Genomic DNA, 24591 nt, shown 5'->3' on the forward strand with positions numbered 1-24591 from the left:
CACCCCACCACTATCAGCTGTATACATCTTGTATAAAAATAAAGACAGTGGTGATCGTCGTCACCCCACCACTATCAGCTGTATAAATTGACCAACATCGCCATCCTCTTAACATCCGTTTTTTCCTGTGCTGTTAGAGTGTGGAGGGTATGTGTATAGATGGGAGGGCGTGTGTGTGTAAAGTTGGGTGGGAGTATGTGTATAGCTCAGTGTGTATGTTTGTATAGTTGTGTGAGAAAAGACGATGTGTGTGTATAGCTGGGTGTGTGCACAGTTTGTGTGTGTGTATGAAGATGTGTATAGTTTGTGTGTTTAGTGTGACAAGTTAGTGATAGACTGCTTGAATATGATGTGAATATATTCACGGTGAACAAAATTAAAGGCGGCATGTACAGAAGTGTAAATGAGGAGGTTGGGGGGTGGGGGGGGTTAGATAGTTGTGGATGTGCAATGTTTTTGAAATGTGTAAAGTGCAAGACTGAACGTGTAAATGTTGACAAAGTGTGTAAAGGTAGTAATAGATAAGATGTGCAGCGTTTAAAATGTGTAAAGTGCAAAACTGAATGTGTGAATGTTGACAGAGCCAGGTGTGTAAAGGTAGCAATAGATGGGCAGTGTTTGAAAATGTGTAAAGTGCGAGACTGAACATGCAAGTGTTGAGTGTAAGGTATGTGAATGAGCATGTGGGTGTTGATAGAGAAGAGTGTGAGTGGTGAGTTAGTGTTAAAGACCACCAGATTGTGTTGTTTCATACATATATATATATACACACAGCGCCATACCACAGTATTCTGTCATCGCCCCACACAAAAACTCATCTATCAAAAATTGTGCAGCAAACTTTTTATTGTGATGACACATAGACTCTGATATGAAATCGTATTATATCAGACTGGTATATAAAAATTTAAAAACTTATTGTATAGCGTGCATCCCTGCGCATTGTGAATAATTGTATTTTAAAGTGTCAAGAGTTCAGTTTTTTACCTCAGTGGATATCATGTTGGTCTAGGAGGCAAACGTCACTGTTGTATTAGTAAAACCGAAAGTGTACAAACAAAATATGACGATGACTGCCCCCTTTGCTATATTTGTAAAGATATTGGTCAATCTTGATCTGGTTTGTAATGATCTTCAAGGTAAATCATCATCGCTATCATCAAAGGTCCTTTGACTTTGTGAATTTTGTGCACACTTGACCCTGTTTCTGTTCCTTTTTTAATTTATTTACGAGTGATTCGACCATTCCTGAATTTTTTTTTTTTTCCAGAATTTTCCCCTTCATATTAAAGTTGACAACAAGGGAATGTATGATCAGTTTGAGGAGAAGATGGATTGAAAATTAAAATAGGAAAAAGTGCTTTTACCTTGGAATTGTTGAGGAAAGTACAGGATTTTTTTTAATTATTATTATTTAGTTCAGAATGCTTCCTTCCCCACGTTGTCTCTCAGTGGCGGTTGATTTCTGGCTGTGAATCACAAGATTTGTGAAACGTTTTCCAGACTTAGTTTTATTTTTGATGTTCAGGTGGTAGATTAGTAAAAAGGACGTTGGATGTTCTCTTTTTTTTGTTCTTTTTTTTTTTTTTTTTTTTTTTTTTAACCATACTTGTGCTTAATGAATGTGAACATTTTTTTCATCTTGAGCTTACGATAGCAGTACACGTTGAGTGTTGGGGGGCGGGGTGTGGGGTTTGAGTTAGCGCTGGACTTTCCGTGGAAGGAATCAGCAGACTGGAATGCTTTGTGCTTGTTTCTGTGCAGTGTGTTCACATTACACAATTTTTCTTTTCCTTTTTTTGTGTTGTGCTGGGAAAGTCACTGTTCATGGTTTTGACCTTTTTTTCCTTTCTTTTATTCTTATCCTTCTTCCTCTTTTTTTTCAGTTTCATAAAGGTGTACATGTATATAGTTTTAATTCTTTTTCTTTGTTTCTCTCTCCTGGTTTTTGAGGTGCCCCGTTGACTTGTGAACGCTGCCAAATATTTTTCAGTACTTTTCTTCCAATGGTCTTTTTTTTTCCCCCCCACTGTCAAGTTGGTTTTTTCATGGATTGGTTCAGAAGCTGTGGATACAGGAAGATACAAGTTGGTGGGAAAAAGGTTTCACATATGCTTTTAGAAAACCATTTTTCCATCACTGTTAGTCTTCGGGTCCATCAGAAAATTCTCAAGTTGATGGAATCATTGTCACAGTAGTAAGTGTTACTATTAATAAGCAGCACTGGATTTGTATTGAAATTTTCAGCCCAGTTTGAAGTCATTCAACAAACGTAAACTTTTGACTCCTGTAATTTTTCCTTGAGAGCTAGGATGCTGCTAAATCATGTGGTGCCTATTCAAAATGATGATGATGAGAAATGGGTTACCAGACTGCTACCATTGCTGTCTGCAGAAAAGTGAATATCTGGCAGAGTTTTTTTGCGGAGTTGTCTGGGACAGTTGTATCTGTTGTGAGAACAAATGCTCTTCAATCCATTGGCTTGGCAATACTTGTAGTCATTTATTTCTTCTTTCTGCATTTCTAGTTGTTGGATGAAATGGACTTGAATCGCTGTGAAGCACTTTGCTTTTCCTCTCAATATTGTAATACACTTCACACAAGGTGAGGATTTGCTGCCACAAGAGATACAGTTGTCCCAAGGCATTTTTTGTTTTCAGACCATTTTGTTTTCCCTCCAGCACGGCTAGCTTCATTGAGTGTGTGTATCTTCTTCCCCCTTCTACGGTTATTCCATGTAGCTTTTCTTTGTATTTTAGCTGTATATTTGGATATAAATGTATAAAATAAATGTTTTTCTAGTGAATAAAAAAAAAAATCATTATAAACAATCATGCTTGTGGGGTCTGTTTGAATGTTGAGATTTTAAGCATTGTAAATGATTGTGCATATTGTATGTGCGTGTGTATGATGAAAAAGTGTTGTACGAGTAATGTATTCACTGTGACAAAAAACATCACATCATTCCACTCTTGCCTGCATGCAAGCACACACACAAACGCTTGTCTCTCTCTCCCCAACACAGACACACACACTCAACAACCATGCGCTCACACACATAAAAATCCAGGACTTCCTAAGGCGCACACACATGCAGATCAATGTACAAGATGACAGAAACCAGAGATAACTGCTGACAAACTGGTTTACATTTTAATCATAACACTTTGACAACTGAATGTATCTTGGGACCCCACTCAAGGCTGCCCCACAAAATGCTGACATCAAAGATAGAGACGCGCTACACAAACGTTAGTCAGCTGTAAACCATACAACACAATGAAAATGGAATGGCTTTTGTGCTCCTTAAGTTACCAAGACTTCATTGCAAGACGGCTTGATGCAATCTGTCAACAGCTCAGATTAAAAATTTTGTCGAGATTCTCAATGGATACTAAAAAAGGACATTTTTTTGCACGCATCATTTCACTGTGTCAGAACTTTTAAAACGAAACAGATCAGATCACTCCCATTTCATGGTTGAATGATACAGATTACACTGGCGTGTAGCAAAGAGGGAGAAATTGTATGGCTGCATACAAACACGTGACAATGTTTTGCAGAATTTGGCATTTTGATTTTCTTCAAAGTTTCATTCAAGACAATACCAGACTGAAGTCAGGAACGCATTCACACCAGGGTGGAGTGAGGACAATCAGTACAGTGCTTTTCCTTAAGACACAGCACCATGCCCAAACTGGGCCTGGAACCCTGGTCACTGGTCAACACTGGATCACAAGCCTGACCGATTCCACAACAGCAACATACACGTACGTATCAAAAGTGTCTCCACTGCAAACCTGACAAGCCTTCTGATATTCTGACAACCTACAGACAACATGAAAGAGCTGAGGACGAAAAGGGCTCTTTATGGCTCATATCTTTATTGTTGTTATTAATATTATTATTATCAACTGCCAAACGAAAGTCGAAACATTCAGATCAACACTGCTGAGTAGTTCCTAGAGCTTCGGTTATTGATCAGTGAAACATCCTCACAGCTTGCAAACCTGATCATTTTGAAACCAAACAAAAAACATTCACATCAACTTACAGCTGATCTAGAACCACGATTGTTCTATACATCAAATGCAAACGAAAAAGCACAACCCAACATCTAAGACAGTATCAGTGTCAGTGAACAAACAAGAACCAAATGCCATCCCACATCCCAACTCTTGATCACAGTGAAATATCAGCTTTGTACATCACACACTTGTTCTGTGCTTGCTGGTCTTGGCTACAGACAGCGTGTATTCAATACATGAAGAAATAACCATTCACAAACCTGGTCTTGGCTACAGACAGCATGTATTCAATACATGAAATAACCATTCACAAACCTGGTCTTGGCTACAGACAGCATGTAATCAATACATGAAATAATAACCATTCACAAACCAGGTGTAACTGCAAGGATAAGGTGTATACAATAATTGATCTAGTCATGCAATTTCTACATGCAAGAAAGATGTACACATGTGGAACAGGATGAACTGAAAACACAAATTGCCTGGTGCAAGAGTTTGTTGACCTACAGTTGTTGTTTTTTTTGTTTTTTTTAACCTGGATTTCATTAACTTTTGTAATCCCAACAGTTGTTTTTTTCTGCTCAACAATTCTCTTTTGACCTTGCTTTGAAAACTAGGTACATTCCTCCATGAAGCTGACATTGTATTATTCTTTGTCAAAACATACTTCTCTGTGAGAAATGTGGGCTGATTCACTGAGAGAGAGCGTGTCAACACAGGTGAGCCACCATCCTTTTTTTCTGTTACTAGTGTCAGCAAGTGAATTTGTTTTCCTATCACAGTGGATTTTTCTACAGAAATTTGCCTCCCAGTAACAACCCTTTTGTGGCCACGCATTCTTTTACGTGCACTAAGTGCATGTTGAAGACGGGCCCTACGTTAATCAACACATCCTAACACCACGACTGGTAAGAATATCTGACAACAGATCACTGTCCTAAAACAAATGCACTGCTAAAAATGCAGTATCTCCACGCATTTCCCATGTGACAGAACACCTCACTCTCCTCAACTTCACAGACACAAAAGAAACTGTGGCAAACATAAAGCAACACATGGTTAAAAACCAGCTACTCTCGTAACTGAAAATCTCCCCATTCTTTTTATTCATACCTGTCTCACAGATCATAAAATCATTACAAGTGCTACAGATCATAAAATAATTCCAACCGAAGTGTCACAGACCATAAAAATCATTCCAACCCAACCCATCCCCCCTTCCCCCCAAAACCAGCCCAGTCCAGATCTGATAAATCCCCTAGTCCCCGGGTCGGTCCACTCAGCGTACAAGGGGTGTCTGCTTGAGCTGCAGGAGGATGGACCTCATGCGGCCCACGTCCTTGGTGTTCTTGGAGTTCTTGGGGTTGAATTCACAGAGCCGTGTGATCTTCTCCCAGGCCTGGCCCGGGACTTTCTCGTCACGATCCTTGATGAATGCCTCCTCTGCCGCTCTGAACAGCACAGCATGGAACAGTAATTATTATGCAGTTTTACTCTGTCCCTCTCATCACAACAAATAGTAATCACACACATTTTCCTCCGTCACTCGGAGCACAACACAGCACACAATCTGCAATAACGCACTTTTTTTTTGTTTGCGCCATTTCTGAAAAAACACCCAACCCATGGCCCTTTCAATAGCCGCTCTGAACACAACATGGAACACAGTCAATAATACCACACTTTTTGTTTTCGCCATTTAAAAAATAATACTAACAACCCATGGCCATCTGGACACAACACAACACAACATGGCACACAGTAAATAATAACGCACTTTTTTTCTTCGCCATTTGAAAAATGATACTACAATAACACACTTCTTTTTGGTCATTTAAAAAATGATACTTATAACCAACATGGCACATAGTGAATAATAACGCACTTTTTTTCTTCGCCATTTGATAAATGATACTACAATAATAATGCACTTCTTTTTGGCCATTTAAAAAATGATGCTAATAACCAATGGCCCTTTTCTTAGCTGCTCTGAACACAACACAACATGGAACACCGTAATTACACACTGTGCTGCTCTGACCACAACACAACATGGAACACCGTAATTACACACTGTGCTGCTCTGACCACAACATGGCAAACGTTTTCCTCCACCGCTCTCAACAACACAGCATGGAACATGGTAATTACACAGTTTTCCTCTCTGAGCACACCACAGCATGGATCACAGTAATTACACAGTTTTCCTCTCAGAGCACAACACAGCATGGAACACAGTAATTACACAGTTTTCCTCTCAGAGCACAACACAGCATGGAACACAGTAATTACACAGTTTTCCTCTCAGAGCACAACACAGCATGGAACATGGTGATTACACAGTTTTCCTCTCAGAGCACAACACAGCATGGAACACGGTAATTACACAGTTTTCCTCTCAGAGCACAACACAGCATGGAACATGGTGATTACACAGTTTTCCTCCTCTCAGAGCACAACACAGCATGGAACATGGTGATTACACAGTTTTCCTCCTCTCAGAGCACAACACAGCATGGAACATGGTAATTACACAGTTTTCCTCTCAGAGCACAACACAGAATGGAACACGGTAATCACAAAAAAATTTCCTATTGTATTTAACAATCTATTCTTATAGATAGATAGATTGATAGACAGACAGATAGATAGATAGATAGATAGATCACTAGATCAATAAATAAATAGAACAGATTTTCCTGTCGAGCTCTGACAAATGACATGTAATGCACACAGATGCCATGATAAAATAGCAACACAGTACGACTGACATTGGTCACTGGTACAAATGGAAACAAAGATTGGGACCAAACTTAAACAGTGACCCATTTTAACCAATACATGTTCGTCAAACTTCCTGATCAACACTGCAAATGTTTGTTTACACAGGCCTTGTTGATGCTAACACAGAAACACACACATACACACTGAAAGGAAGTGTCAACTTGTCAAACAGTTTTGCACTTTCCAATGCTTCATGTATCTACTCTGCAGTACTAATGCTCTCATCTATCTCAAGTTCTGTCACCCTTCACGCCCTCATCACAATGCCAGCCTGCTTTCCATTTTTCCCATCTCAACATATGTGCAGACCTGCCAGTGCCTGAACCCCCTTCATCAGTATACGCACGCAGAACATCAAATACGCACATTACAGATTCTGTAATCCATGTCAGCGTTTGGTGGATTATGGAAACAAGAACATACCCAGCATGCACACCCCCGAAAATGGAGTATGGCTGCCTACATGGCGGGGTAAATAAACAAAATGGTCATACATGTAAAATGCTAAATGTTACATGTTTGTCTGAGTGTGTATGTGTTTGTGCATGCCTGAAATCTGATTGAATGACACAGGAAACGAATGATGTGTGCCCAACGGCAGCTGTCAGTCGGCTCTACCCAGGTAGGCAGCCTGTTGTGTAAATGACCCCGTGTTTGTAAAGCACTTAGAGCTTGGTCTTGGACCGAGGATAGGCGCTATATAAGTATCCATATCAATCAAAAACCTGCATTTCTTTCTTCCTGCTTTTGTGGGCTGCAACTCTGACATTACAAGACTGAAGAGTGGGCTCCTTACACAAATGACCCTTCTACCGTTAAGACAGCCATACTATGTTTTTCGGGGGTGTGCATGCTGGGTATGTTCATGTTTCTAATACTTACTGAAGACTGACATGGATTACAGCACGCAAAACCAAACATTCACATAAGACCTCTCACAAGTCGTAGGTGCACAAAAGAAAGAAAAAAAAAGTGCCCAACAACTAAATCCAGAAACAGACTTGACAATATTCAGTGTACAAATGGTTTAACACCCCCACCCCCCTCCAAAAAAAAAAAAAAAAAAAAAAATATATATATATATATATATACACACAGCCTTTTAAAAAAGAAACACATTCATTTTACCAAACACCCGTGCAGTACTCTGAATGTTCTTCAACAAAAGACATCAAATCATGTTCGCCCCACACCATGGAAAATAATCCACATCTGCAAACAGCCCACCACCATTGACGATACTTCATACAAAATATTGGGGGTCAGCATGGTACCATTCCAAAGTAACAAAGCTAATTAAATCAATACGAACAAAACTGCCGAATATTCAGATTGAGAGAAGAACAATACCACAATATTCACTAACAAGTGCCACTTTACAAACACACATTCAATGAAGGTAATGTGAACAGATCTGTATCTATCATTAAAAAACAAACACTTTCACCAAGTTCACTGTGTGCAACAAAAATTAAACACAGATGAACTGAGGAAATATAACTTTTCTATAAATCTTGCTTTGTATTGTATTTAATCTATTGTACTGTCATAACACATTTCTCTGTGTGAAACTTGGCCTGCTTTCCACAGGGAGAGCATGTTGTCACACTGAGAGCGCCACCCTTTTTTCCCTTCTGTCTGCAATTCTATTTGTTTTCCTACTGAAGTGGATTTTTCAACAGAGTTTTGCCTGGGACAACCCTTTTGTTGCGATGAGTTCTTTTACGTACACTAAGTGCATGCTGCACACGGGACCTCAGTTTATCGTCTCATCTGAATGACTAGCGTCCAGACACTCTACTTCAGGTCTAGCGGAGGGGGCGAAAATACTGACGACAGTGGGATTCAAACCAGTGCACTCTGATTCTCTCGCTAGACGGGCGCAATAGCTGAGTGGTTAAAGCGTTGGACTGTCAATCTGTAATCCATGTCAGCGTTCGGTGGGTTATGGAAACAAGAACATACCCAGCATGCACACCCCCGAAAACGGAGTATGGCTGCCTACATGGCGGGGTAAAAACGGTCATACACATAAAAGCCCACTCGTGTACATACCAGTGAACGCAGAAGAAGAAAAGAAGAAGAATCTCTCGCTTCCTTGGCGGACACGTTACCTCTCAGCCAACACTCCAAATACTGGTCACACTGTGTGTGTGTGTGTGTGTGTGTGTGTGTGTGTGTGTGTGTTGTTGTTGTTGTTGTCTTCAGTTTAATGTCTTTCCACTTGAAGTGATATTAGATGTGTGTGTGTGTGTGTGTGTGTGTGTGAGATATAGTGTGATTGTGACTATGGGAGCACACAGTAAAAATAGAATAAATACAGTACTCAACAAAATCAAATATTCACTGATTAAAACACAACACAATCTGCACAGTCCACTATTCTCCTTGACGAAAATCAAACATCAGCCATATATTATATATCACCAACAGGGAAAAGTCTTTCAGAGAAACACAACATGTTTACATTATGTAACATTGACACAAGGGCACATGCAGTCATGCCAAAATCTCTCTCTCAATTTTTCTACCTTTCCTTTGTTCCATCTTGTCCTCATTCAACCAGTCCAAATTCGCCTATCTCTAAACCTGTGATCCCAGTTAACCTATTACCAGTTCCACTATGTACTCCATTGCTCTCTGTGTGTGCACGTGCACACGGCTGTGTGATTAAAACAAACACACACAAAATCATGGTATCTACAAATTGTGTGTGCGTGTGTGTGTGTCTGAGTCTGTGAAAGTGTTTGTGCTAGTGTGTCTGTCACTCTGTGTGACTTTTTATCCAGATTTAACCTTTCTACTACACTAGTCCACACACACACACACACACACACACTCACACACACGCACACAGCCATCTCGGTTGGTTGACAATAACTCCCCTATCTGTGGAAAATAAAGATATTAGGACTTGGAGTGCATGCATGTATATGAGAGAGAGAGAGAGAGAGAGTGAGAGAGTGTGTGTGTGTGTGTGTGTGTGTGTGTTGGATTTAATGTATGGGTATGTGCATGTGCATGAACGTGTGAGAATGTCTGTATATATGTACTGGATTTCTTGACCTATGTGTGTGAGTATGAGTATGTGTGAATGTAAGTCTCTGTGTGAGAGAGAGAGAGAGAGAGAAAGAGAGAGAGAGAGGGAGGGAGGGACGGAGGGAGAGACAGAGACAGAAAAGACCTGAGAACCACAGTGAACCAATGTCATGATTTACATCATTACCAATACAATATTACTGAGGCGAAAAAAGCTACAGGCAAATTAAACCAGGCATTCATAGCTTGATACAATGTTTCAATAAATGCCAGACTCTGCAGAAGGCAAATGAAACCAGGTGTTCACAGCTTGATACAATGCTTTCATAAAAGCCAGATTCCAACACTGTTTTCCACAAAGCTTACCCACTATTAAATAAAAAATAAATAAACAAACAAACAGATATATATATATATGTGAATAAATGTCTCAACCAAAGTAGCTACTGTGTTTCTGTTGTAAGAAAATCAATGTAAAAAATACACTAATCAACAACATAAAATTAAAAAAGACTGAAATGAAATAAACACAAGATGAAAGAAATTTCAAGAAATAAAGTAAAACAAAACTTTTTTTTTTTAAAAGGCCGAGTTGCATATACTCAGCTACATTAAGTGTTATGTGTATAAGCTGATACCTGTGGCTTAACAATTATTTTTTCCCTCAAACTGAAAGTGGAAAATCTGCTCTGAAAATAAAAAAGTGCTTCAAACTGAACACAATAAATATAGAAATGAAATAAGTGTCTGTATTTTGAAGCAATCTGTGTGTGTGTGTGTGTGTGTGTCACTCTGTGTGTGTGTGTGTGTGTGTGTGTGTGTGTGTGTGTGTGTGTGTGTGGTGTGGTGTGGTGTGGCATGGTGTGGCGTGGTATGTGTGTGTGTGTGTGTGTGTGTGTGTGTGTGTGTGTGTGTGTGTGTGTGTGTGTGTGTGTGTGTGTGCGCGCGTGGTGTGTGCACACACAGTGTGTGCGTGCGTGCAGATGAATGCGAAGAGACACTCAAACCATGAAAAGATGCATCCACAAGTTTGTAATTAAGCACATGTGTGCTCTCAAACATTAAAGTTAGTGTGAACGGCAGAATCAATGCCGACTTCATTGAAATTTCAGGTTCTTGTTCCAAACTTGAACGTAATGTATGAACCAGAACAACTCATTGACAATGGGAACAGAAGCAGCCAGAAATCAAAGCATACAACAATTAAATCATTATGCATCAGGTCATACACGATTCATAATTTTAAAAATCTATACTGAACACTTTGTACCAAAGTACTGATTTATCCTAAACACCTGGTTGCTTCCCTTGGACCCAGTACAGGCACGCTGAGTTTCACTTTCTCGATCGGTCATATTCTCACTTGGTGCTTTTTTACTTTTAGCTGGTTAGCTATAGACTCTGTGATGTTCACTGGTGTTTCAGGGGGTGAAGTAATTCTTTGATGATGATGTTTGTGTTGTGTGTATAAAGTACAGCTTCAACAATGATGATGATGTTTGTGTTGTGTGTATAAAGTACAGCTTCAACAATGATGATGTTTGTGTTGTGTGTATAAAGTACAGCTTCAACAATGATGATGATGTTTGTGTTGTGTGTATAAAGTACAGCTTCAACAATGATGATGTTTGTGTTGTGTGTATAAAGTACAGCTTCAACAATGATGATGTTTGTGTTGTGTGTATAAAGTATGGCTTCAACAATGACGATGATGTTTGTGTTGTGTGTATAAAGTATGGCTTCAACAATGATGATGTCTGTGTTGTGTGTATAAAGTACAGCTTCAACAATGATGATGTTTGTGTTGTGTGTATAAAGTACAGCTTCAACAATGATGATGTTTGTGTTGTGTGTATAAAGTACAGCTTCAACAATGACGATGATGTTTGTGTTGTGTGTATAAAGTACAGCTTCAACAATGACGATGATGTTTGTGTTGTGTGTATAAAGTACAGCTTCAACAATGATGATGTTTGTGTTGTGTGTATAAAGTACAGCTTCAACAATGACGATGATGTTTGTGTTGTGTGTATAAAGTACAGCTTCAACAATGATGATGTTTGTGTTGTGTGTATAAAGTACAGCTTCAACAATGATGATGTTTGTGTTGTGTGTATAAAGTACAGCTTCAACAATGATGATGTTTGTGTTGTGTGTATAAAGTACAGCTTCAACAATGACGATGATGTTTGTGTTGTGTGTATAAAGTACAGCTTCAACAATGATGATGATGTTTGTGTTGTGTGTATAAAGTACAGCTTCAACAATGATGATGATGTTTGTGTTGTGTGTATAAAGTACAGCTTCAACAATGATGATGATGTTTGTGTTGTGTGTATAAAGTACGGCTTCAACAATGATGATGTTTGTGTTGTGTGTATAAAGTACAGCTTCAACAATGATGATGTTTGTGTTGTGTGTATAAAGTACAGCTTCAACAATGATGATGATGTTTGTGTTGTGTGTATAAAGTACAGCTTCAACAATGATGATGTTTGTGTTGTGTGTATAAAGTACAGCTTCAACAATGATGATGTTTGTGTTGTGTGTATAAAGTACAGCTTCAACAATGATGATGATGTTTGTGTTGTGTGTATAAAGTACAGCTTCAACAATGACGATGATGTCTGTGTTGTGTGTATAAAGTACAGCTTCAACAATGATGATGTTTGTGTTGTGTGTATAAAGTACAGCTTCAACAATGATGATGTTTGTGTTGTGTGTATAAAGTACAGCTTCAACAATGATGATGATGTTTGTGTTGTGTGTATAAAGTACAGCTTCAACAATGATGATGATGTTTGTGTTGTGTGTATAAAGTACAGCTTCAACAATGATGATGATGTTTGTGTTGTGTGTATAAAGTACGGATTCAACAATGACAATGATGTTTGTGTTGTGTGTATAAAGTACAGCTTCAACAATGACGATGATGTTTGTGTTGTGTGTATAAAGTACAGCTTCAACAATGATGATGTTTGTGTTGTGTGTATAAAGTACAGCTTCAACAATGACGATGATGTTTGTGTTGTGTGTATAAAGTATGGCTTCAACAATGACGATGATGTCTGTGTTGTGTGTATAAAGTACGGATTCAACAATGACGATGATGTTTGTGTTGTGTGTATAAAGTACAGCTTCAACAATGACGATGATGTTTGTGTTGTGTGTATAAAGTACGGCTTCAACAATGACGATGATGTCTGTGTTGTGTGTATAAGTACAGCTTCAACAATGACTATGTTTGTGTCGTGTATATAAAGTATGGCTTCAACAATGACGATGATGTTTGTATTGTGTGTATAAAGTACAGCTTCAACAATGACGATGATGTTTGTGTTGTGTGTATAAAGTATGGCTTCAACAATGACGATGATGTTTGCGTTGTGTGTATAAAGTACGGCTTCAACAATGATGATGATGTTTGTGTTGTGTGTATAAAGTACAGCTTCAACAATGACGATGATGTTTGTGTTGTGTGTATAAAGTATGGCTTCAACAATGACGATGATGTCTGTGTTGTGTGTATAAAGTACAGCTTCAACAATGACGATGATGTCTGTGTTGTGTGTATAAAGTACAGCTTCAACAATGACGATGATGTCTGTGTTGTGTGTATAAAGTACGGTTTCAACAAAGCACTCAGCTGTTGTGTGGCTGGTTCAGTGCAGCTGCACTCTTGGGGTACAAAGTGTTGACATCTTTTTCTACAGCAACCCTGTTCATTATTGCCATGTACCATGGCGTACCTTTTGGAGTATAAAGTGTTAACACCTTTTTCTAAACCAACCCTGTTAATTAATGTGATGAACCATGGCGTACCTTTTGGAGTATAAAGCGTTGAAATCTTTTTCTAAAGCAACCCTGTTGATTAATGTCATGAACAATGACATAAAGCACCAAAAGAGTACAGAGTTTTAACCATTTTAGCATTCAGCTTAAAAAAAATAATAAAATAAAAAAAAAAGGTTTAGTGGACATATTTACATAAAACATTTAACCCTTTCACAACCAGCTTTCCCTGTGTAAAACTTATTCCCACAGCCAGCCACTTGTTTTAACCCAAGAGTTGGGCTTTACCCCACAGCTATCAAAACTCAATTTCTTCAGAAAGGCAAAGCAATGGCTGTCACTCAATCCTACAAAATAAAATGCCAGAAGTTTTCAGAACTCAGCTCCAGCATCAACAACACTGCCCCTTGAGTTACTCTTGGGAAGGTGAATTCGGCACTCTGACAGGCGCAATAGCCGAGTGGTTAAAGCATTGGACTGTCAATCTGAGGGTCCCAGGTTCGAATCACGGTGACGGCGCCTGGTGGGTAAAGGGTGGAGATTTTTACGATCTCCCAGGTCAACATATGTGCAGACCTGCTAGTGCCTGAACCCCCTTCGTGTGTATATGCAAGCAGAAGATCAAATACGCACGTTAAAGATCCTGTAATCCATGTCAGCGTTCAGTGGGTTATGGAAACAAGAACATACCCAGCATGCACACCCCCGAAAATGGGGTATGGCTGCCTACATGGTGGGTAAAAACGGTCATACACATAAAAGCCCACTCGTGTGCATACGAGTGAACGCAGAAGAAGAAGAAGAAGGCAAGTGAACGCAGAAGAAGAAGGCACTTAGCAAAGAACACACCTGGACTGAGGTGAGAGAGCTGTGTGAGTCGGCAGTGATGTTACACTGTTTTCAAATGGTTAGCAGAAAGAAAAGATCTGAGCACATCACTCCTCTTTTGCAACATCTCCACTGGCTCCCTATCTCACACCGAATAAAGTACATGATCAGCACTCTATGCTACAAATGTATTCACAAATCATCCCCTTCCTATCTCTGTGGCTGCCTTCACCTCTACACTCCATCTCACTCACTACGATCAGCTTCGGATCCACTCCACTTACGCATACCCAGATTCAAACTCTTGACTGTTGGCCGCCATTCTTTCTCTGTCTCTGGACCTTGCAATTGGAATGAACTTCCTCTTTCGCTTCGTCAAGTCTCCACACTCAGCTCTTTCAAGTCTGGCCTTAAAACCCACCTCTTCCCAAAATAGCCTCCCTTCCCTGCCTCTTCCTTGTCTTTAGTTTCTCCAGAAGTTATGCGTGCGTGAGAATGACTGGTGCGAAAGTGCTTAGATTTGTCTATGCACAAGATTCAGTGCTATATAAGTACCATTATTATTATTATTATTATCATTTTCTTTATTATATTCCTGTGTCTTAGTTATAATAGATGTACTGTGAAAGGTGCTTAGAGCCGCAGGGTATGCGCTATGCAAATGTACATCATCATTATCATTAAGCTTTAATCTATGCAAGCTGTCGCTGAGGTCGCTACCTGGTGACCTGTAGGTGAAAGGCAAGGTCACAACTAGACATCCGAAAAGTGCGGAGTTGATGAACTGGGAACAATCTGTATTCTTACTGCTCTTTCTACACCAGCAATGTCTTACAAGCCCGACCTACACGAACACTGTGGTGTAACAATGTGTTACACTAAAGGTACAGTGTATCACAGACCTACACCAGCAATGTCTTACAAGACAGACCAACACTTATACTGTGGTGTAACAATGTAATACACTGAAGTGTACACTGTATTACTGACCTAAACCAACAATGTCTTACAAGACAGACCTACACTTACACTGTGGTGTAACAATGTGTTACACAAAAGTTACAGTGTATTATAGACCTTCACCAACAACGTCTTACAAGACAGACCTACACTTACACTATGGTGTAACAATGTGTTACACAAAAGTTACAGTGTATTACAGACCTACACCAACAACGTCTTACAAAGGCAGACCTACATGAACAGTGTGGTGTAACAATGTCTTACACTAAATAGCAAAAAGACTACACCAACAACGTCTTACAACGGCAGACCTGCACTTACACTGTGGTGTAACAATGTCTTACAGTTACACTTAAGTTACAGAGTATCACAGAACTACACCAACAATGTCTTACAACGGCAGACCTACACTAACAGTGTGGTGTAACAATGTCCTTCACCTAAGTTACAGAGTATCATAGACCTCCACCAACAACACCTAACAACGGCAGACCTCCACAAACAGTCTCACAGCATACAGATCTGGAAATAACAGGGAACACCAAACACCACTGGGAACAAAAAAGAAAGGAAAAAACCCACTAGACGTACAGACAGACACCACGGCAACATCACCAAGACAACATACAAGGTTCTGCATATTACACTTGACAATGCATGGCATGCAAGAAAGAACAAATCACTGTTCCACTTGACTCAAGAGTTTTGCTGTGTACCTGTTCATCAAACTACAAACAGTCAGATGAACTTTAACAGTGTCAGTGAAATCAATTTGTGTGCAATTGTTTATGAAACTGGGCGACATGTACAGGTGTTTATGCAGGGAAAAAAGTGCAGGCTAACGAAGCTGTTCACAGGCTCCAAACTATTGAACAATTTTCATCAATTTGGTATTGTGATGTGTGATGTACAATGACTAGTGATGTGTGTGATGTGTTCACTGGCGCCCCACTATTAAACAAGTTTCATCAATTTGGTATTGTGAGGTGTGATGTATGATGACTGTAGTGATGTGTGTGATGTGTTCACAGGCTCCAAACTACTAACAATTTTCATCAATTTGGTATTGTGATGTGTGATGTACGATGACTGTAGTGATGTGTGTGATGTGTTCACAGGCTCCCACTATTAAACAAGTTTCATCAATTTGGTATTGTGATGTGTGATGTACGATGACTGTAGTGATGTGTGTGATGTGTTCACAGGCTCCCACTATTAAACATGTTTCATCAATTTGGTATTGTGATGTGTGATATACAATGACTGTAGTGATGTGTGTGATGTGTTCACAGGCTCCCAACTATTGAACAAGTTTCATCAATTTGGTATTGTGATGTGTGATGTACGATGACTGTAGTGATGTGTGTGATGTGTTCACAGGCTCCCAACTATTGAACAATTTTCATCAATTTGGTATTGTGATGTGTGATGTACAATGACTGTAGTGGTGTGTGTGATGTTTTTGAGTCTGAAATGAATCTGAGTGTCTGGTTGGACATCTGATGAACCAGAATGTAAATCCATGCTGGAGTGTTTGGTTGGATTTCTGATGAATTTAATTTAGTGTTAGGTTAGATGTCTGTTCACACCTATACATCTAATCAAATCTGATATGCACAAACAATGGTGCACATGTGTTGCTTCACTGAGTTGTACTTTGCACACCCCTACACTTGGGGCTGAGGCCTAAACATGAATAAACTATTCAGATCAAAAAATTAAAATACAGAAAAAAACGAGTGGGAAAATCATTTATTAAAAAAAAAAAAAGTATGGCTTTCCTCCTCATAATCGTCAAGATTTCTACCCCCCCCCCCTCCCCCACAGTCCCAAGAAGAACACATATGACTGAAGTCTTTTGGTAAACTGCGCACAACAAGGTAATCTCTGTACATTCAAGTTCACAACACCAACTTTTTTGTTTGAGCTGCTTATATATAGTTTTACCCTCTTTACAATGAACCATCTCTTTAACAACATGCTTTATGAATTGTTCAATGTCACTATTCAGACGTCTCACTGTTCTCACAAGCTGTGAGAGAAAAAAAAAAGCATATACAGTGTGTGTGTGTGTGTGTGTGTGTGTGTGTGTGTGTTTCTGCATACATGTGTATTTGTGTGCGTGTGCGAGTGTGCACATGTGTGTCTGTGTGTTGCATCTTTCATGAGTGTGAGAAGTGTGCACACGCATTTATACATTTGCACAGTCATAGAAGTCTTCATAAATGTGTTTTGAGAGTGCACCCATATCCACGTGCAAGTGTGTTTGAGAGTGTCATCAGCATACACACACCATAAAAATCCTATATCCAATCAACTCTTTTTACAACTCTCCCTCTCTCTCTACCCCATCTGTAATGAGCATGATCTGTTATGTCCATTGTGCAGGGTGTCAAAAAAAGATGAGGTACACTTTGTTCTCTGTTGTCCAAACAACTGAACTGTATCAAAGTAATTGTACTTTCATCCATCTTAAATATTACAGAGATCCTTGTTCTTGTCAAATTGAGTTTACTGGTGTCAAGCACAAAACCTGACATATCCAGAACCGGTCTTTGTTTTCCTTAAGATTTCAAAATCAGAGAATCAAGTTGCGTCATAGTCTTGTTTCCAACGTCTATAGGAAATTTTCTATCTAAAATTACGTTTAAATAACGGCAGGAATGTCAGACCCCTGCCAGAGTCTGCACTAGCTGGGTCACGGTTCAGTATGTGTAATTAAACTTATATTTGTCAGCAAATTCTGTTGTTGTTTTGTTCAAACACCCCTCCATGAGGGGCTATGGTCCGTATGAATAAACCATACATTCGTTCATTCGTTCTGTCTCCCATCCACAAAGCACTACTGCTATGACTGTCCCACACCACTGTTCCACAAGAACAAGGGGAAACTACTCTACACAACAAGATGACAAACGTACAGCCAAGAAGGGAAACCTCTTACCTTTCTTTCAAGAATTGTTCATTCTCTACCCTTCAATCAGCCAGAAAGAATAACAACCATTGTCAAATACGTATAGTCATAACTTTTTAGGGGTTGTACTCGCACAAAAAGGACGTGAATAACAACCACTGTCAAACAGAACAGTCATCACTTTTTAGGGGTTGAACTCGCACAAAATAGATTTGAATAACAACCACTGTCAAACAGAACAGTCATCACTTTTTAGGGGTTGAATTCGCACAAAATAGATTTGAATAACAACCACTGTCAAACAGAAACAGTCATCACTTTTGAGAATGTACTCAAACAAAAAGGACGTGAATAACAAACCATCGTCAAACACACACGAACATTTATCGTTTTAGGTTTTATTTGTTATACACACACACAAAAATGGATATGAATGCTCAAAATCTATGTCAGTTGCAAAGAAAGATATGACTGTGGCACCAACAATCCACGGTTAGTTTTGGACCGTGTCAACAGGTTCTTAAGTTTTCACTGATAAAACCATGACCATCAGAGCAACTAACACAGAAAGGCACTCATCAGTAGTCTCTTGGTCAGCATCAATGCGAAAAAAAACCCACAAAAAAACAATAATAATAAATAAATAAATAAAACAATTATAATGATTTAACAAAGTCAACAAAAACTTCCAAAACAAATAAAACCATGCAACAGACCGAACAGATCACAAGAGTTTGATCCGTAACTGATGACTATAATCTTTATTAACAATAACTGATCTATACTTATCTATGTGAAATCAGCTGATGTTCATCAGCAGAGTGTTTCAACATAGCACTCATCCTTGACTAAAGCATACTACTTCTGCTGACAAACAACCTATGACCGTAACAAAAAAATCAGATGGAACTAAACCAACTTCAGGTCCTTTATACGAAGTACCTTGTGCATCACACACACACCTTGTCCTTGCCCTGTGATACACAAGGCCACAGGGACACCCAAAACACACTGCATACATGTGCAAGCGTACATAAAATACCTGAGTGCATTCAAGTACTGTACATATATGAGCATGCATGTCTAACTGGACAGTGTTAGTCTTTACATGACACGAGTTTCGCATGGCTGCATCTGTATGCAGCAGTTGGAGAAAAGAGTGAGAGAGAGAGTGAGTTAAAATGAGGACATCCTAAAGTTTTCCATGTAAAATTGAGACAACTCGTAAAGTTTTCACTGTTAAAATTGGGAAATCCTTAACTTCTTCACTGTTAAAATGAGGAAATTCTAAATATTACTATTAAGATGAGGAAACCCTTAAATTCTCACTGTCAAAATGAGGAAACCTTAAATCTTCACAGTTGAAATGGGGAAACCCTTACGTTTTCACTGTTAAAATGAGGAAACCCTTAATTTTTCACTGATAAAATGGAGAAACCCCAAAACTTTCACTGTTAAATGGGTGAACCCCCAAAATTTATCACTTTTAAAATGAGGCAGTGGCAAATGATCCATTCCCATAGAGACTAGGGCGAAATATTTGTACTGTATTTGTATTTCTTTTTATCACACCAGATTTCTCTGCGTGAAATTCAGGCTGCTCTCCCTAGGGAGAGTGTGTCGCTACACTGCAGCGCCACCAATTATTTTTGTATTTTTTCCTGCGTGCAGTTTTATTTGTTTTTCCTATCAAAGTGGATTTTTCTACAGAATTTTGCCAGGAACAACCCTTTAGTTGCTGTGGGTTCTTTTACGTGAGCTAAGTGCATGCTGCACACAGGACCTCCGTTTATCGTCTCATCCGAATACTAGCGTCCAGACCAACACTCAAGGTCTAGTAGAGGGGGAGAAAATATCGGCAACTGAGCCATGATTTGAACCAGCGCGCTCAGATTCTCTCGCTTCCTAGGCGGACGCGTTACCTCTAGGCCATCACTCCACGTGGTCTATGTCCTCAAGAGACAGCTTCACTTGGAGGACAGATCACAGAGAGACAGACAGACAGAGACAGGGAGAGAAGGTACCTGTTGTTTTCCTTGGTTTTCTCCAGCTGCTCCAGGTGGTGTTTGTACCAGTCGTCCAGTTCCTTTTTGGCCTTCTGTCGCCACTCTTCCTTCATCTTCTCCTCTGCCTCGTCTGGAACACACACCTGTACATCACTACCTGCCTTGTCCCACCACCCCCCTCCCCACCCCCTCCTCCTTCATCTTCTCCTCTGCCTCATCTGGAACATGCACCTGTACGTCACTACCTGCTTTGTCCCCCACCCCCCCTCCCCACCCCCCTCCTCCTTCATCTTCTCCTCTGCCTCGTCTGGAACACACACCTGTACATCACTACCTGCCTCATCCCCCCCGCCCCCCTCCTCACATCCCCTTCTCCACCCCCTTCATTTTCTCCTCTGCCTCATCTGGAACACACGCCTGTATTTCACACACCTGTATATCACTTCCTGCTTCCTCCCTCCCCTCATGTACACAGATATCACTATCTTGAGTGAAAAAAAACCCAACAAAAACCGATGAACAAGAGTTCAAACCGGCCTCAACAACACTTCACACATGGAAAACTTTTACGTCATCAATTAGATTCGATAAAATAATAATAAAACCCTGATCAGAGTCAACATGTCAAAGAACAACAAAAATGCTGCAGAATACCATGAAGAGCTTTGTTAAAATTCATCAACTCAAAGTCAAGAAGGTTAAGCTGACACCATTCAAACAAAACAGGCCAAACAAGCAGACAGATGAACAGAGGAAAGAGTCACAGAGAGACTTCAGAACCTTTCTGCTCCAGTCTCTTGGTCTGCTCCTCCCTCCAGATACGGATTTTCTCTGGCTCCGCCCTCACTGTGTCCTGCTGGGAGATGGCAGTGTACATGTCTGATGGGCCGTTGGTCTGCAACACACACACACAACACACACAAAAATAAATAAAACTGATGATCAATCATATTTCTATTGACTGACTAATTGATATGAACACTTCTGTCAGCAGTCAATAATAAACTACCAACAATAACCAACATCCACAAGAAATCACATCATATCAGCACTTGTGATTTACACATTTAAGATTTATGGAACTTTTCAGTTTGAACAAATCTATGCACACAGTTATAATTATAATATGAAGAAGAAAAAAATATTTCAAATTACACTAAAAACCCAGGACTCATCACATGAGCAAGATAAAGCAAAAAGAAATATCTTACACAAAAATATAATTACCACGAGTAAATATTTCTATAACAACTACCCTATGCAAAAAATGTCCATGCTACATCCAGATATCAAGAACATCCGTATACCATCCATATAATTACAATAAAAATGAAACATCCACCCATACACAGACGAATACACTCACACAACACACAAACATTCTAATTTCTACACATATGCATGGAGAAAAATCAATCAAAAACTGTATGTTTTTATGAAGAGAGATAAGAAATTTCTTAGAATGAAAAACCTAAAACACAAACTTGTACATGTGCATCATCTTAGATCTATACAAAATAATTCACTGTGAAACACCTGGATAAACAGAAATTTGGACAGGGCAAAAAGAGGGGGGAGGTAGGGAGAGGCCACAGTCTTTATGCTGGAAAGACTGATTTTCAGAGCTTTTGTGAAGGCAGGTGCAGTTTATGACATATAAAAAAAAAGATAATTATATACTTCAGGAGCAGTGTAACAAAAGGCTCTTTCATCACAACTTCTAGTTCTAATTCTGGGGACAGACAGAAGAAAAGAGTTTGAGGAGAAGCACAGCTGTTTGGAAGGTGTGTACACAGACAGAAGGTCATGGCTGTAAGCAGGAGATAAACCAAAGAGAAAAAATTGCAACAGAGTGTGCAAGCTTATATAATATCTGTGCTTGGAAATGTTGGTATAAATTCAAATATTCTTCAAAGTTATTATCGATGTTGTATCGAGTCCGTGCTTACAGTTTCATTTATGTGCTGGTATGGAAGTTTGGGAGTGAGGAGTAAGCGTGTTTTGAACGATGTCATGAGTGTATGCAGTAAAATTGTGGGAGTGAAACAAGCTAGTATGCAAGAGCTGTATGAAAGTCGAGTGGTTAAAAAAAGCAGGCAGATAGCAACTGACGACACCCATATTTTAGCAAAGTATTATGAGCTATTGCCATCAGGACGACGCTACAGAACTTTTAAGTTGAAATCCAGAGCTCTGAAGACTTTTATTCCACGTTCAATCCACCTTTTAAATTCTTGAGAACTGTGTGTGTGTGTGCGCGCGCGCGCACTCTCATGTGAGACGTGTGAAAGTCCGTGCATGATAGGCTGTACCTTGTTCTAGTTGTGGTGTGTGTGTGTGTGTGTGTGTGTGTGTGTGTGTTTACTGAGCTTAAAACGTGACAATTGGTTATAATGAATGTGCAATATGTAGGAAGAATAATGTGCAATATGCAGGATGAATGTACAATGAATATGTCTAATGCTAACGTCCATATTCTAAATATATTTCTGTTTAATAATTACGATGTAATAATTAATTGCAATGTTTTTAAAAGCGAATATGTGAAATGCTTTTATTTGAGAACATATGTTTATTACTCTTGTTTGATCAAGTTATCCGCGTGTGTGGGGTGGGGTGGGGGGTGCAGTGCGGGGGGGGTGCTGATTATCTGGTTGTGGTTTTCCGCAATTCATCTTTATTCTTATCTTATCTGTCTATTATAATCAATGTGCAGTATAGTAGGCTATGTTTATAATTATATTCAAATAATGTTTCTTAATTCTTTCTGTTTTTACATTAAGAATACTAGTTATTACCTGCAGTGTGTGGATGTATGTATGAAACGATGAATGTGATTTTTTTTTTTTTTTTTTTTTTTTTTTTTTTTTAACATTTGTATCTTTGTAATATTTGTAGGGGCTGTTGTTGGCTTTTACAGTTATGGTCCCCATGTTGTTTACTTGTCTATGTTGTGATAATGCACCTGACCAAATTTCTCCAGTTGGAGATAATAAAGTTATTCTTATCTTATCTTAAGAGTGGTTGAACATGATCATGTCTTTTCGCTTGAAAGACGAGTGTTGCTGCAGAATTTTGTACCTTTAGAAGCTTAAAAAGAATGTACTGTGGATAGCAAGAACTCACCACCACACCAAGTACATACCACACAAAGTACAGACAGTGGGACAGAGCACACACACACACCACACACACATACAGTTCAGAGAGTGAAACAGAGCACAAACACCCTACAAAGCCATACAGTACACACTCCATAACCACCATCATCACCTGTTCCTGAGAGAAGGCAGCATTGCCCCCATCTCCAAACTGATCCATTGATCCTCCAGTGGGTTCCTGACCTCCACCAAAACCCCCATCTGTCACATTCAGGTTGAAAAGGAGAACCACCAGTCATTTTGTGAGAAAAATCATATTATGACTATGCATAGTAGAAATGGACATTTCCAAGTCAGCTCCATCGCCTTGTGCATTCAAAATTAATTTGATTACATCTATGATAACAGTTATTAACACTTCACACGAGGCCTTGGCGGTTTGAGTGCTCATTTTTATTAATTTAAGGTCAACTTACCAACACAACCAAAAAAACACACAAAACAATACCATCCTTAACATTTGTCACAACGACATTCCAACATGAAAGAGGCGTCGAAAGGAAGTTAAATATCAAATTCAAATGATTTCTGAAAAAAAGACGAACAAATGTGGGAGTGGGCGTTGACCGCAACAAAAGCAATGGTTTGAGAATTGTGCTACCGGTGATACTAGCTTTAGCCTGTTTAGGTGTTATTTGTGCAATTAAAAACAGGTTTCACCTTGATTTTGTGCTGCATCGGCAGATTCAAAATCCTCGAGACCAGCTAGCTCTGACTGCTCACGAGCCAAAAACTCAGCAGCAGGATCTTCTTCTGTGGTCTGGCCAGAAGCGAACGCGTCAAAGTCTGCCATGTTGAATTGTAATGTCGTCTGCCGGAAGTGCATAAAAATGAATAATTTCGAGCAAGCCATTTCATTGGCCAAGATGATAATAATATGTGATGCACTCTTAACATTAGTCTACTGGAATAAAACTAAAATATTTTTGTCAGTTAAAAAGGACAATTTGTTATAAGCATATCATTTAAATCTAATGACTAAAATCTGATGCATGCACTAACAATAAACATTTTTCATTCTTTAGATATATTTGGAACAAACTAAAGTAAAGATGCGAGCACATCACACACAA

The 24591-nt window shown here is 39.3% G+C and overlaps 1 protein-coding gene across 2 annotated transcripts; it reads right to left on the bottom strand.

Annotated features, from left to right (window-relative positions):
- Positions 1–3139: 3139 nt before the first annotated feature.
- On the bottom strand, positions 3140–24330 carry LOC143276773 (clathrin light chain B-like). Of its 2 annotated transcripts, XM_076581410.1 has the most exons (6): positions 24179–24330; positions 23631–23719; positions 21138–21252; positions 20376–20487; positions 18382–18411; positions 3140–5482 (listed from the first exon to the last, which is right to left on the bottom strand). In XM_076581410.1, exons 1-6 carry the CDS (start codon positions 24309–24311, stop codon positions 5311–5313), a joined length of 651 nt encoding a protein of 216 aa, XP_076437525.1. In that variant the 5' UTR covers positions 24312–24330; the 3' UTR covers positions 3140–5310. The 2 variants fall into 2 exon arrangements, with proteins under 2 accessions (XP_076437525.1, XP_076437526.1); XM_076581411.1 differs by lacking the exon at positions 18382–18411.
- Between the last annotated feature and the right edge of the window lie 261 nt (positions 24331–24591).

The sequence above is a fragment of the Babylonia areolata genome, chromosome 33, assembly GCF_041734735.1.
Source record: "Babylonia areolata isolate BAREFJ2019XMU chromosome 33, ASM4173473v1, whole genome shotgun sequence".
NCBI lineage: Eukaryota > Metazoa > Mollusca > Gastropoda > Neogastropoda > Buccinidae > Babylonia > Babylonia areolata.

Excerpts from the sequence above, each read along its gene's own strand:
- LOC143276773 (XM_076581410.1), bottom strand. The coding sequence starts at position 24,311 with ATGGCAGACTTTGACGCGTTCGCTTCTGGCCAGACCACAGAAGAAGAT. Across the intron at positions 21,253-23,630 it reads CTGCCTTCTCTCAGGAACAG|ACCAACGGCCCATCAGACAT; the intron begins GTGATGATGGTG and ends TGTGTGTTGCAG. Across the intron at positions 5,483-18,381 it reads GAACAATTCTTGAAAGAAAG|AGCGGCAGAGGAGGCATTCA; the intron begins GTAAGAGGTTTC and ends TGTGCTGTTCAG.